We start from the raw sequence: 15,321 nt of genomic DNA, 5'->3' as shown, positions 1-15,321 counted from the left end.
TGATACTGGAGAGGATTTTTAAAGTCAAGAAATCTCTTGAGAACTAGGAAAGGAGCAGAGGGAACAATATTTGAGAGAAAAAAAAAAACAGAGATAAGAGTAGCCTGACACATTCAGGAAACAGCAAGCAGCTTGAGGTGATCAGAACTGGGGCCTGGGGGATGAAGGAGAGCCAGATCGAAAAGGACGCATTCACAACTGTCATTCTGAGGAGTCTGAACTTTATTTTATGGGTAATAAGGAGTCATTGAATGGCAATGACAGAGTAGGATTTGCATTTAGAAATTTTTCTTTGGCTCATTTTTCTTTCTACAGTTAGAAAATTGGATTAGAGTGATGCTTTCCTTTTTTTTTTTTTTTTCACATCATGGCATAACAGAATGTTATGGCACACACAGAATAACACAGGAATGGCTCATTGTGGTCGATGGCAAGAGTGCTTTAGCTGAGAACCTGCCCTGGACCCCACACACTGCCCAGAGAGTCAAAAGAGTCACCATTCTACACGCACATATCAGCCTCGTACCCACCAGTGTGAGGTGGCACATGAGTTGGGAAGCTCCAGATTCAAGGAGAGGTAAGATGATGAAGCAAGAAATGTCTCAGAGAATTAACTATATTGAGGTTATTGGTCTGGGTGAGTCCTAATGAGCAAAATGTGAGTAACAGCCAGTGAAAAGATTTGGTGTCAAGAATGTTGCTCAATGCCAATGGGCCTGAGGTTTGGTAGAGTTTAATACAATGTCTCTTTACACAGCACAAAAGCTCCTAAAGAGCAGGATGGGATAAACCATTTCTTTCTTCTTTCTTGATAATTTCAATCTGTATGTCTGAAAAAAAGCCCTGAGTGGCAGGATCAGCCTCAAGCCAAATTGTAAAATTGGTGACATTTATCCTCAGAATCTTGTCTTCCCTCATCTCTATCCTTCCCTATGCACCCACATCCTTATCCTTGAGCCAACTTCAGGAGCACTCTCTTTCCCTCCCCGTATCAAATCTGCCTCTCCAGACATCTGTGATGCAGTCATTCATTCCTGTGTAAATGTGTCCTTGCACATCTTCTCCCTGGAGTATGTGCACTTCAGATAGCATTTCTTTGTTAAACATGAAGACTTGTTTCCCTTTCAAGCTATTTTAGGCTCTAGGGCTCAGAAAGGAGAAGTGGACAGGTGGAGAGCCTTATCTTTACAAACTCCTGAAATCACACTAGGAAGGCATCTCTATAAACACCTGCGTGGTATTTAGTAGTGACTAAATAATGCTTCATTTAGTCTTCCTAATGACTTGGTCAGAAGGCAGAGCAAATGATCATATGCCCATTTTACAGAGGAGAAAAATGAGATCTGGAGGGGTTATGTGGTTTGCTAAAAGCTTCACAGTTCTCTTTAGCACTAAGGTCTAGCCTGCTAAATGCTGGTAGGGAGGAGTATCCTCAGCTTGCCATGTAACTCTTCTGAGTTAGTGTTCTCCAACTCCCACCTTCACTTGGAAGATCCAGCCAGCCCCATATGGTGAATCAAGGTCAGTCCATCCAGACACACCTCCTCCAGGGTTTTGTTTGTCTGCCTGGTGGCCTTGAGTCTGGCAGCTCCCAGCTGGCTGCTAGGGGAGCACAGCTCGCAAGGACAGTAGTGCTTTGTCCTGCAAGACTGCATGTATCAGTGTTGAGACTAAGATGGGACACGTGGGGGCTGGGAACCAACAGGCAATGAGGAGAGTCAGCTTGCAGAGCCACCGGTCTCTAAGAAAGCAGAAACTTCCATTGTTTTTCTTATTTAAATCTTTTCCATTGATTTTTTTTTTTCTCAGCCTCCTGACTTTTAACGTTTAATGGCCACCTTTTGTTTTTTAAGCACAAAAGGGAAAGTGTCTGGTCTTCTAATGCATGAAGTAAGTTAAAATGAGGTTTCTTGGGACCACAACCCTTCCACCGAAATTAGGAAATAGGGCAGCCAGTCTCAGGAATAAGTCAGTGCTGGGGTGCAGCAAGTGGTAGAGGAAGCTAAGGAGGGGTTTGCCAACAAATCATGAAGAAGACATATAAATACTAATAGCACTTCCCCAGCACAAAAAGGTGAAGAGGAGAAAACTGCACCTGCTCTTTCAGTATTGGCTGTTCTTGTTTTCTGTTTGGTTTGGTTTGATTTGGTTTGGACATTTTGATTTGTTCTGTTGGGGTGTTTTTGTTTTCTTTTCAAGGCTATTCTTGGTATTCAGATAAACCAGGTTGCACTGGTAAAAATACACTCAATCTTTATGCTTTGTGTTACTCTTTAATTCTTTGAGAAGCACAAATTGTGACTGGTCCCAAACCCCAATCTCCTGCCCTAACCTCATCTAGGATTGATGGTCTCCCCACCCCCCCGCCCAAATATCTTTGTATCTGTGAATTTTCCTACTCAAAGCGGGTATTTCTATCTGTTATCTGAATTTACTAAATTTTAACTCTGCAATCTCCACTGCCAAACCCTTCTCACCCTCCACATGCCCCAAGTAGTTTTTGGAGAGCTGGTCTCTACTACGGATGTATACTTTCTTCTCTTCATCTCCTGCACCATGACCTGAGAAGCTTCAGGTACCTGGGAGTCAAGCAGAGCTGGACCAGCTGGACTGCCTGGTGACTGCTCCCTCTCTTTATACTTTACTTCTTTGAGGACGACAGTCAGAGGGAGACAGGAGCAAAAAGACCAAACTGAAGTTGTTCCAGTCTTCCTCATATGCAAGGAATTCACCAATCCCAGACCACGCCATGTGCCCTTTGGAACACAGTATCTTTCTGCAAACCTTTTTCCCCTTACTAACTTTGCAAATTGACTTGCTTCTGTCAAGGTTAAAGCTTAACTAGAAGGCAAAGACTGAACAGAAACATTTCTCTTTCTTAAACGTTTCCCCTTTTTCTATGTAAAAGAAAAGCCTTGATGGATGTAAAAGAGAATGGAAGCAGAATGGCTCTCAGGGCAACTTTCTATGGTGACTTGTTTTGAACTCTGACCAACAAAGGAACCTCCAAGCTTCTGTCCCTTTCATCCTTCACAAAGAATTCTGACCCAGGCAGCCTCTCCCTAGCACCACCCATATCTACTGAGTGCAATTCTCTGTCTGCACTGGAAGGAAATATCAATGGCTGACCAGAAAGTCCAAGTGTGCCTGTTAATTTTATTGGCCTGCTGGGACATGGGAGAAATCCAAATTGCCAGCCTCAGGGACTGAGGGGACCCCTCTTTTCTTTGAGGGGTCATCGGGCATTACATCTACTCTAATGTTCCTCCATTTGAGGGTTTGCTTTCTTCATGTGAGGATTTATTCTTTTCTGTTGTCAAAAGAAAATTCAGAGAGCTTTACTCAACATCACTATTTTATTGAGCAAAGTGCTCACAAACAGGGATACTTCATACCTGAAACTGGTATGACTCTTAGAGGTATGACATCACAGGGTGGCCTACAACATGAAAATGAAGACATAATTAAGCCTTTACAACCATTGGTTATTGCAATGGAGATTTCCATACTGGCAGGGCATTGGTTAAAAGTGATCACCTTATATCATTTTAAGAAGATAATTTAAGTGTCCTTTATGATTACCAAAAGCACTTATAAGAAATAACCTACTTTAACTTTCGCTTACATTCACAAAATACGCTAGATTAAGTTTCACTTATGTGGTTTACCCAGTTTTATCTATTGGAGAGATCTTCAAATCTGGTCTGCATTTTATTTTAATATTATTCTCCTCTCTGGTGTGATCACCGATACTCTCATGCCCCCCCCCCCCCAGCTTTTGCAAACTGCAATTGCCATAATAATGCTAAGTTCTTTCAATATATCTTTAAGGGATAAGAAAAGCATAGCTTGCCCTACTTAAAATAACCCATGGCATTTGGACTTGGGGGGAAACCAGTGGGTACTCCGTTCACTCTAAAAGAAAAAGACAGCTCTTGGTGTTCCCTGCTCATCTAACTTGGAACGGACCTGTCTTAATTCCAAATTGCATCCTCCGTAGTGGTGAGTGTGGGCTTTCTTGAACACCATGAGAGGGAAATCCTGGCCATTATGTAGATTATTATTCCACTAATAGATACACTGAGTTAGAAACTCCTGCTATCCCCATTTCACCATCATTTAACAAGACAGGAGCAGAGCCTCTCTCAACTGACAAGCCAGCCGTTAGGAGCAGGCCAACAGTACTGTGGGGATGCCATCTCAGAATGTGCCCTCTGTCCTGAGATTGTTAGGTACTACTTGGCCCCTGCCCCAAGATCAGTGCTGACATCCATTCTTGTCACAAGGGGCTCTACAAAGCAGTTTCTGATTTTGCAACTTTGCAAATGGTGGGCAGAAGTGGACCTATATGGTCTTACCTAAAGCAGGTGTTATCTTTGTCTCTAAATCCTGTCATTTAACCCTGTTGTTAGAATTACAAGTCCTACATTTTATGTGAGCTTGAGTCGATGTATGATCTTGTAATTTCTATAGAGAAAAGGACCTGACAGAGGAGCCATGCCAACATTTCAGTATCAATCCTTCCATATAATTCCTCAGTGGCCCTTATTTCCTCTTTTACCTTGAACATTTCTTCTCAATGGGATGATAATACTCCTGAGGAGGCAAAAATGTGTTCTTGGCAGGGTGAAGGGAGGGAATTTTTACTCCTTTTATGTATAAAGAACGGATACACATATAGTACATGAACAGATATATAGTATATCTATGGTATTAAAATTTCATGAGAATGAGAAGAGCAAGAGAGGAAGATTAGGAGGAAAAATGCTGTCTGAAAAGGCTCCTTAGGGAAGCAATGAGGAAAACCAAAGTAGATCAACAATGACCTAGAACAAAAGCTTTACAATATGATCCCTACATGCCTTTCTGTCCTTTCTCTGTCTGACCAATGATTTAGAAGGCAGAGAGCCTAATAATCATGAGGATTTTTGTGGAAATATTTATATGCTGGAATTAACATGACAAATCTATAATATTCTGTTACATCAGATAAACTTGATATAAGATTTTGAGCTATACTACTTGATACATCATCTTAGATTTCCATGTCCATGAAGCTGACTCATTCAACAATTAACCTCCTATTTGCTTGATAACTCTGAAGGCCCTCATTTTACTTCTACAGTCATTTCCAGGGCACATCTTCATTTCATTTATTATCCAGAATTGGCCCATCACAGTTGGCATTTAATCCCACTTCTCTGTTATATGACAAACAGCGTCTTATCTTACCAGCTCTCACCACATTTCTTGATTCTGACTTCCTGGATGAACTCCAACCACATGACCCTTTAACTTTCCTCCACGATATCACCTACCTCTTAGCCTTCCTCCCTTTTCTATCCAGATCTGGTTGGACTTTTACTTTATTCTCTCATCAGAATTCTTGGTTCTTTGCACCCCATCCTATCCCCACATCTCCCCAGGAAAGAACCAAAAGAAGGAGAGTCCATGAAAGAGGATGGCTCTAGCTAACTGCCACAACTCAAACTCTTCACCTCTGTGTCCAAGAGACTATGCACTAAGAGTAGAAATGCACACACATGGGCAAATGGCCAACAAAACAACAACAAAAATACAGTCCTGGACTACATGTGCCCCTCTCTAACTACACATCATGCTTAGCTGTCCTTGGTTAGCTGTTTTATCCATTCTCTTAATCCAGAAGCCAATCCTTATTACTCACTCTCCTCACATGCCTTTTTTAAATTCCACTCAACCATTGAAGTCAGTGGCCTTGCCCCCTGTATAATTTAGTATATAGAAAATTAAGTGTATCTGCCTTATCTTTCCCCTCAATAACTCGTTCTCTTACCTGAGAGTTAACTACAATATCTCCTTTCTCTATTTTATTTTTTCTAGTCTTGCTTCACAACGGTCCTTCAGTCATGTTCAAGATCAGCCCTTCTTCTAACATCTTTCACCCCCATCCACTCCCACTTTGAAGGAATCTCACTATACCACACATACCCCAACGTGATCCTTCCCTGACTAAACACGTTTGTGTCTCTCACAAAGAGGGAAGGGGAGCTCTCCTTTGACTTTCCCTCTTCCTCTAGCTATCCTCCAACATCTCTTCCCAATTCACCCAAAATTTTTGAAAGATTTTAGGCTTGTTGTCTTTGCTTCCTTAACATTGCCACATCTTACAAAACAAAACAAAAACAACAACAACAACAAAAAAATCATTGCCATATCTTTTTTCAATTCAGTACAATCTGAATGTTTTCTCTAACAGTTCACAGAAATCGTTCCTTGGAAGGTCATGAATGACCTCCCAATAATCAAATCCAAAGTGTACTTGAGAGTTCTTATCTTACCACATCTCACTGATGTGCTTGCCACTTTTTGCTATCTTCCAGGAAGGGAAACTGGAGCAGGGTGATGAGAGAAACACTACTTTCTACACTTGGGATGTTAATTTTTATTTTCAGAAGGGGAATCCTTAAGCACTATCACAAGAAACGTCTTACATGGCTACCTTAAGCTGCAAGAATAGCTAAGCAGTAGAGTGTTTTAGTTTGTTGTAGCCTCTGAAATGGAAGAAATCAAGGAAGAAAAAAGTTGTGATTTTCTGGATTTTGATTAGCTAGTACTCAATGTCTGCCACAGAGTATAATTGCACTTTCTCTTTCATTTCAATTAACTTCAACACACAGAAAGGCAAAGTATCCAGAGCATGGATGCTAGAGCTGGGAGTCCCTACAATTGAGTTCTGGAGCTATCACTTTCTAGCTATGTGACTTTAGTCAAGTCACTCGAACCTTCTGTATTTTGGCTTTCTAATTTAAAAATTTGGGATAGGTAACAAATCCTTAATGGGTTTGTTGTGAAGATTACATGAGTTTATTTATGTAAAAGACTTAGAACAAAGCCTTTCACAGAGAAGTAGCTATTACCATTTTTATTATTAGTGCTTATAAATACACATCTCTACAACTTCTTTCGCTCCCCTAGCTTTGGATTTGGACAGCTAACTGCCCACTAGACACTGCCTTAGCTTCAATCAGGCTGCCATAAAATGTACTACAAACTGGCAGAGTAAAACAGAAAAAAAATTATTCTCTCACAGGTCTGGAGGTTACAAGTCTGAAATTTGGGTATCTACGGTATATATTCCTCCAAGGGCTCTCAGGAAGCTCTTTCCTAGCTTCTAGTGATGACAATCACTTTTTGGCAATCCTTGGCATATAGATACATCACTCCAATCTTTGCTTCTGTCTTCAGGCAGCTGTCTTCTGAGTGTCTCTATGTCTTCACATGTCATTCTCTCCCCTTTGTCTCTACTTTCCTTTCTTATAAGGACATCAGTCATATTTGATGGAGGCCTCTCATCTTAACTTGATTACATCTGAAAAAAAATCCTATTTTCAAAATATTAAAACTTCTATCTTGTTGGGGGGACACAATTCAACCCACAATAGACAGCTCTCACAGAGGTACCTTCTAAACAATATAGGATATCCATGATTCTTCTCCATCTCACACTCCATGTATTTAAATGGTACATCAAGTCCTGCTGGTGTGTGTGTGTAGGAGGAGGACGAGGAGGAGGAGGACGACGACGAGAAGGAGGAGATACCTATGTGTGTACACACACACACTCACACATTATTCCCTCTTCTTAATCCCTTTTCTTCTACTGTATTCTATTTTGGGCCCTCCTCCAGCATTCAAATGCAAAAATATAATCTACATAAACCGGCACATAGGTCTTCCAAAGTCTGGCACCTGTTTTTGCTGAAGACGGTGTACTACTTCCCACCTCCCTGAAATGTTTCCCTTTGCTTAAAATCTCTCTCTTTCCTTTGCTCCCTTTCAACTGGTTACATTGTACTCACCCTTTAGGACTCCACTTGAGCATCACTTCCTCCAGAAAACCATTTCTATCTCTCCTGACCCTATCAATCCAAGACTGGATCAAGTGTCCAATCTTTGCTTTTTCCTTAATATTCTATACTTCTTTCTATCACTGCATTCATCACATGTCTTTATAATTATTTTCATTCATGTACTACATTTTGCTACCCTGGAAAAAGATCAAAATTCAAACTTCGAAGTATAATTTCTATTGAATGCATATTGTTTTTGCACAATTATAAAATTGAAAAATAATTAAGTTGAACCATCCTAAGTCAGGGACCATCTCTAATGTTACAGGAAGGTCAAGAATAAAAGGATGACAAAAAATATATTATGCAAACACTAATCAAAAGAAATCTGGAGTGGCTATATTAATACCAGACTTGGTAGCAAAGAAAACTACCAGAAATAAAAGGAGACATTACATAATGACAAAGGGTCAAGACTTAATTTTAAATGTATATACACCTAACAGCATTGCTTCAAAAATACATGAAGCAAAAGCTGACACAACTGAAATTAGAAATGGACAAATCTAACTATATAAGTATTCAAAAGAACAAGTAGATAGAACATCAATAAGGATATAGAAGAAGGAACCATATCATCAGCCAACTGGATCTAATTTGACATTTCCAACTCATTTTATGAAGCTAGCATTACTCTGATATGAAAAGTAAATAAAGTACAATAGAAGAAAACTATAGACCAAAATCCCTCAAACACTTCTGAAAAATCTTTGACAACATACTAGCAAATCAAATCCAGCAATATATAGTAACAATTATACACAATGACCAAGTGGGGTTTATCCCAAGACTGCAAGACTGCTTTAGTATTTGAAGATCAAACAATGCAATCCACAGGCTCTAATTAAAAGACTAAAGAAGAAAAACAAGATTATTTTAATTAATACATAAACAAGCATTTGAAAATAATCTAATATCCATTCATAGTAGAACACTCAGCAAAGGTTTCAGACATGACATTAAGCACTACCCTTAAAAAAAATCAATTGGACTTCATCAAAATTAAGAACTTTTACTCTGTGTAAGACACTGTCCAGAGAATGAAAGATTTGAGAGAAAATATTTGCAAACTATCTATCTTAGAAACAGCAGGAATTCACAATATCTTTTTAATATCTCAGAGCTCCACAGAAAGAAAACAACAAAAAAAGTTGGATAAAAATTTGAACATTTCACCAAAGAAGGTATACCAATGACAAATAAGCACATGAAGAGATGTTCAACAACAGTAGCCATTAAGGAAATAATTAAACCTCAGTATGATAAAACTTTATACTTCCTGGAACAGCTAAAAAACAAAATAAAACTAATACTACCAAGTGCTTACAAGGTTGCAGAGTACTTGGAACTCTCATATTCCGCGAGTGAGAAGACAAAATGCTAACGCTGCTCTGGAAAACGGTTTGGGGGTTTCTCATACGGTTAAATTTACATTTGCCATGTAATCCAGCAATTTAATTCCTAGGTATTTATCACAGAAAAATGAAAATGCATATTTATACAAAACTCCGCACATTAGTGTTTATAGTAGCTCTACTCATTATCCAAAAATGGAAATAATTCAAATGCCCTTCAATAGGTGAATGAGTAAACTGCCAATATAATCCTATAATGAAATACTACTCAGCAATAAAAAAGGAATAGCTGACCTGCACAACAAATAAAGGAATATCAAATGAACTATTTTGACCAAAAAAAAAAAGCCACTCTCAAAAGGTCCTATACTGTAGGATGCCATTTATATGACATTTTAGAAAGGCAAAAACGTAACAGCAGAACACAGATCAGTAGTTGCCCGGGCTTGGAAGTCAGGGTGCAGGAAGTCATACATGACTTCAAAGGAGCAGCAGAGGGAATTTTTGGTGATGAAACAGTTCTGTATCCTAATTATAGTGGTAATCCCAATAAATTTGCAAATCATATGCCTGATAAAGGACTTGTATCCAAAACATTTAAGAATTCTCAAAACTTAATAAAAACAAATGATCCAAAAACCTTTCATTAGATCCTCAAAGGAATCTGGATTCTTCCTGTAAAAAATTAGCCACCATTGGTTTATGTGCTCTGCTTGGAAAATTCAGAGGTTGACCAAATACCAAACTTAGAACAGGGAACTTAAAATCCTGCTCATGCTCTCCCTGTATTAAGAGCCTGCCATACAACACAACTCCAAAGTTGCCATAGTCTTCTGAGATAACCCTCCAAAGATGACAGTGTTTCATTAAACACAGGAACCATTAGGAGTGGTTACCCCTAGGTGGAACCATTAGGGGTGGTTTACATAGAGCTATACATAGAATTACACACACACACACACACACACACACACACACTCATTTGTACTATGTATTAATTTTTTAAAAAACAAACTTATTTTGTTACACTGCAGGGAGAATTAAAAGTAAGAATATCATGTGGCTAACTGCCTTGAGCAATGAATGGCTGTACCTATTGAGTCCTCAATAAATGTTAGTTCACTGTCCCTTCTCCTTGCTTTTCTTAGCCAAGGAATCATGTCTTTTGCACAGTTCAGAACCAGAAAAGTCTGGTGGAGGCTGTGTGGGTATGCATCCCACCAGCAAGTTTTGGTCTTCAATTAGTGCAAAGATCCTGTTTAACAGGAACATTTATTTCTTAGATCAATAGGTGTTTTCAAAATCGAAAATGTCAAATTGTGGAGACACAAATTTCAATCTTAGAGTAACATGAAATATACCCGTGTTCCAGAAATGGGCAACAGAGTCTTTTTTGTTAAATACAAAGTATCAATACTATTATAACATTGTTGCAAAGCTCTTGCTTTGCTACAGTCATTCTAGAAATTATCATTTATAGATTTCAGTATTTATTAAAGAAGGAAAAAGTCCTTGTGTTTCTGTTGACCATTACTATTTATTTCTACCAATTAAGTATTATAGACAAATTACATTTTGCTTCTTTTACAGCATGTGAACTCTTTATCCAGGATCAGCTCCAGGCTAGCAGTTGGTTATTAGAGGAGCATAAACTGTACTTAGTATTACTTTATATTCTTCTGACACAAAGAAGAGATTTTCTTGATTTCTAGTAAAATCTCTGATCCACATTTAAAAGAAACAATGCTAAATTATGCTTTCTTCTCGCCCCCACAGAGGAAATTAAATTTTTCACAAAACCTCTCCCTCTGTCAAAATTCATGTTGCTCTTCAGGATTAGGTTTAGTTATTATCAGCTTATCACCTTAAAGACTAAATAAATCATTCTTCAAAATTCTATAATAAATAATATGTATTATCTTAGGAGTGATTGGAGACAGGTTATCTTCTGAGCAGTGTCTTATTTGCTTTTCTCTGAATCTATTTTAAATAGTTTCTATTTGTCTCTAACAGAGTTCATGTGAACATTCGACATTTGCTCTGCACACAGTGAGTAAAAGATAATTATTCAACACATATGCTTTCTGATTAAATGTGTGAAACTTCTAAATAGAAAATGGAAATTGGTTTAAAGTGCATTACAAAAGACTTAAATTTATCTTTGGTTCATGGAGCAGTGATCAGCTTCTCTTGCAGTGTTCCTGTGATTTCATTCTCAGTGATTGTCACAGTCAGAGCATACAGATTTCAGAAGGAAGTTTATCCCAAGTTAATCTTTCTATATCTGAGTAGAAGTAGCCCCAAACTGACCTTTATGTGACAGTCACCTTTCATTATTGCATTTTGAGCTAAATGTTGTCAATAAAAATCACAGTTAAGTCAGGCTGACATTAACCAAAGGGACCAAAAGAACAGCTTCAGAGGCAAAAATCTATTTGTCATGTTATCAGATACTGAGACCCTAGTGAGTCATTAAAGTGGAATTCTGTTTATTCACTCTGACAGAGTAAAGGCAGCTGTGAATTGTATCCAGAGCAAAAATCCAGAATCTAAAGTAACAAAAACCCAATGTAGAATTAATTTAGTAAGACCAGGCATCAGAGAATTTTGTGGTAAAATCTCTTTTCACTTTTTTGAGGTTTGCGTTCTCTATTGACTCCTAGCACAGTTTCCCCACTTTGGATTTACTTACCACTTTTACTGCTTTTTAGATCAATATCTAAGCCCCAGACCTGTTTTGCTCTCATTTATCCCACTTTAAAACTCATACCCTCATTAAAACCTCACCAGCCCTGCCCACAAAACCCTGATACCAAAACCAGACAAAGATACTACAAAAAAAGAAGGAAGGAAGGAAGGAAGGAAGGAAGGAAGGAAGGAAGGAAGGAAGGAAGGAAAGAAAGAAAGAAAGAAAGAAAGAAAGAAAGAAAGAAAGAAAGAAAGAAAGAAAAAGAAAGAAAGCTATAGGCCAGTGTCTTCGATGAACATAAATGCAAAAATTCTCAATGAAATATTTACAGACTGAATTCAATAGTCATTCAACAATCTTTCAATGATCAACTGAATCATTCATCATAATCAAGTGGGATTTGCCCTGAGGATGAAAAGGTGGTTCAATACTTGCAAATTGATGTAACATATCATATTAACAAGAAGCAGCATAAAACTATCTGATCTATTGAGATGTATTGCATGCAGAAAAATATTTGACAACATGTAACATCCATTCATGATAAAAATTCTCAACAAAGCCAGTTTAGAGGAAATATCCTTCAATATAATAAAGGCCATATACAAAAAACCCACACCTGACATTATACTCAATGGTGAAAAACTAAAAGCTTTTCTTCGAAGATAGGAATAAGACAAGGATAACCATTCTCACCACTTTTATTCAACATAGTACTGGAAGTACTAGCTGCAGCAATCAGACAAGAAAAAGAAATAAAAAATATCCAAATTGGTAAGGAAGAAGTAAAACTGTCACTATTTGCTGATGACATGATATTATATATAGAAAACATTAAAGGCACCACCAAAAGACTATTAGAATAAATGAATTCAGTAAAGTGGCAGGATACACAGTTAATATATAGAAATCTGTTGTACTTTTGTACACTAATAACAAAGTAACAGAAAGAGAAGTTAAAAACAATCTCATTTACAATTGCAACAAAAAGAATCAAATATATAAGAATGAGTTTAACTGAGGTGGTGAAAGCCGCGTGCTCTAAAAATTGTAAGACATTGATGAGAAAAGTTGGAGGTAACGCAAATGGAAAAATATACCATTCTCATAAATTGAAAGAATATTGTTAATATGTCCACACTTCCCAAAGCAGTCTATTGATTAAATACAATCTCTATCAAAATATCAACAGCATTTTTCACCAAACTAGAAATAATCCCCAAATTTTAATGGAACTGCAAAAGATAAACCCCAAATTTTAATGGAACTGTAATGGAACTACAGCAATTGTAACAAGGAAGAACAATCTTATACTTCAAGATAGACTACAAAGCTGTAGTAATCACAACAGTATGGTACTGTGGTACTGGCACAGAAGACACATAGATCAACAGAACAGGATAGAAAGCCCAAAAATAAACTCATGTGTATGTGGTCAAGTCATCTTTGACAAAGGAGCCAAGAATACACATTGGGGAAAAGATGGTTTTTCAATAAATGGTGCTAGGAAATCTGGACAATTGCATGCAAAAAAAAAAGAAAGAAAGAAAGAAATTGGACCATTTCCTTATATCATACACAAAAATAGACTCAAAATGAATTAAAGACTTAAACGTGAGACCTGAAGCCATAAAACTCTTAAAGGAAAACATAAGCAGTAATCTTTCAGATATTAGCCTTAGCAATCTATTTATGAATATGTCTCCTCAGAGGAAACAAAAGCAGAATAAACTACTGTGACTATACCAAAATAAAAAGCTTCACACAGCAAAGGAAACCATCAACAAAATGAAAAAGGAACCTACCAGAAATGGGAAAAGATATTTACAAATGACATATCCAGTAAGGGGTTAACATAAAAAATGTATAAAGAACTCCTAGAACTCAACACCCTCTCAAATAATCCTATTTAAAGATGGACAAGTAAACCTGAATAGTTTTTCCAAAGAAGACATACAGATGGCCAGCAGACACATGAAAAGATGCTCAGTGTCACTAAACATCAGAGAAATGCAAAGCAAAACCACAATGAGATATCATTTTACACTTCTGAGAATGGCTAGAATTAAAATGACAAGAAAGAACGAGTGTTGGCAAGAATGTAGAGAAAAGGAGCTCTCATGTACTGTTAATGGGAATATAAATTTGTGCAGCCAGTGAGGAAAACAGTATGGAGGTTCCTCAAAAGAACAGAAATACGTACAATCCAGTAATTCCACTACTAGGTATTTACTCAAAGAAAAGGCACTAATTTGAAAATATATATGCACCCTTACATTCACTGCAGCGTTATTGCCAAATTTTGGAAGCAGCCCAAGTGTCCATCAATAGATGAATGAATAAAGAAGATGTCATAAAAAAAAAAAAAGAAGATGTCATATAAATATACAAAGGACTATTACTTAGCCATAAAAAAGGAATGAGATCTTGCCAGGGGACAATGTGAATGGACCTAGAGGCCATTATGCTAAGTGAGAGAAGTCAGAGAAAGATAAATACTATATGATTTTACTTATGTGTAGATTCTAGGAATAATAACAATGAAACAAACACAGAATCCTAAATATAGAGAACTGATAGTTGCCAGAGGAGAGGGGGGTTGGGAGGATGGGCAAAATAGGTTAAGGTAAGGTATGACAAACTTCCAGTCATAAAACAAATAAGTCACAGAGATGAAATACAGTATACAGTCAATAATATCGTAATAACATTGTCTGGTGACGGGTGGGGGCTACGCTTGTCGGGGTGACCACTGAGTAATAGAATTATTGAATTGGTATGCTATACACCTGAAATATAACTTTGTATGTCAATAGAGAGCGAGTAAGCATGGTCTTTGGGGACCAGACTTGAATTCAACAATCTGGTTTGCCACCTACTAGCTGTATGCTTGATCAAGTTACTAAACCACTCTTAACTCAGGCCCTCACCTGTGAGTACATGCAAGTATAATTGCTTTTTAAGGTGGTTCTGAGGATACCAGATAATGCAAATGAAATCTTTAGCATAGGATCTCACACAGCAAACACTAAGTATGACCACTATCATCACTACACAAACCGTACTGTAATTATTACATTACATATATATATCTCTGTCGATAGAATTAAAATTGATAGAGCATGAAATGCATCTTTCTTACCACCGTTTTTTTCATAAACCTAATGTGTGTCATGTAGATGATCAATAAATAATTTGTAAATAAGTAACCATACATAGGTCTGTGTCTATCTCTCCCTCTTTCTTCCCTATCTCCCCTCCTATCTATCTATGCATAGGTATGCATGGAAATTTTAAAGTAATTGTTTCTCCTGGGATGCCTGGTGGCTCAGTGATTGAGCGTCTTCAGCTCAGGTTGTGATCCTGGGGTCCTGAGATCGAGTCC

At 37.7% G+C, this 15,321-nt stretch overlaps 2 protein-coding genes across 17 annotated transcripts in view; one reads left to right on the top strand and one right to left on the bottom strand.

Annotated features, from left to right (window-relative positions):
- Positions 1–15,321, bottom strand: part of LOC144324117 (uncharacterized) — a 582,294-nt gene that overhangs the window by 393,932 nt on the left and 173,041 nt on the right. The gene's annotated exons all lie outside the window — the stretch shown is intronic.
- Positions 1–15,321, top strand: part of FSHR (follicle stimulating hormone receptor) — a 167,947-nt gene that overhangs the window by 46,705 nt on the left and 105,921 nt on the right. For 3 of the 8 annotated variants that reach the window (XM_077915332.1, XM_077915330.1, XM_077915328.1), the window contains exon 2: positions 11,261–11,296. The exons of 3 other annotated variants lie outside the window; for them this stretch is intronic. In XM_077915332.1, coding sequence (XP_077771458.1) covers positions 11,261–11,296 — 36 coding nt within the window. Of the gene's footprint in view, positions 1–379; positions 578–11,260; positions 11,297–15,321 lie in introns of all 8 variants that reach the window. 2 more of the 8 variants (XM_077915335.1, XM_077915334.1) reach the window with 1 other exon arrangement.

Source organism: Canis aureus, chromosome 11 (genome assembly GCF_053574225.1).
Source record: "Canis aureus isolate CA01 chromosome 11, VMU_Caureus_v.1.0, whole genome shotgun sequence".
In the NCBI taxonomy this organism is placed as follows: Eukaryota; Metazoa; Chordata; class Mammalia; order Carnivora; family Canidae; genus Canis; species Canis aureus.
Note: the sequence above shows the minus strand (reverse complement) of the source record. Positions and strands in the feature narration are given on the sequence as shown.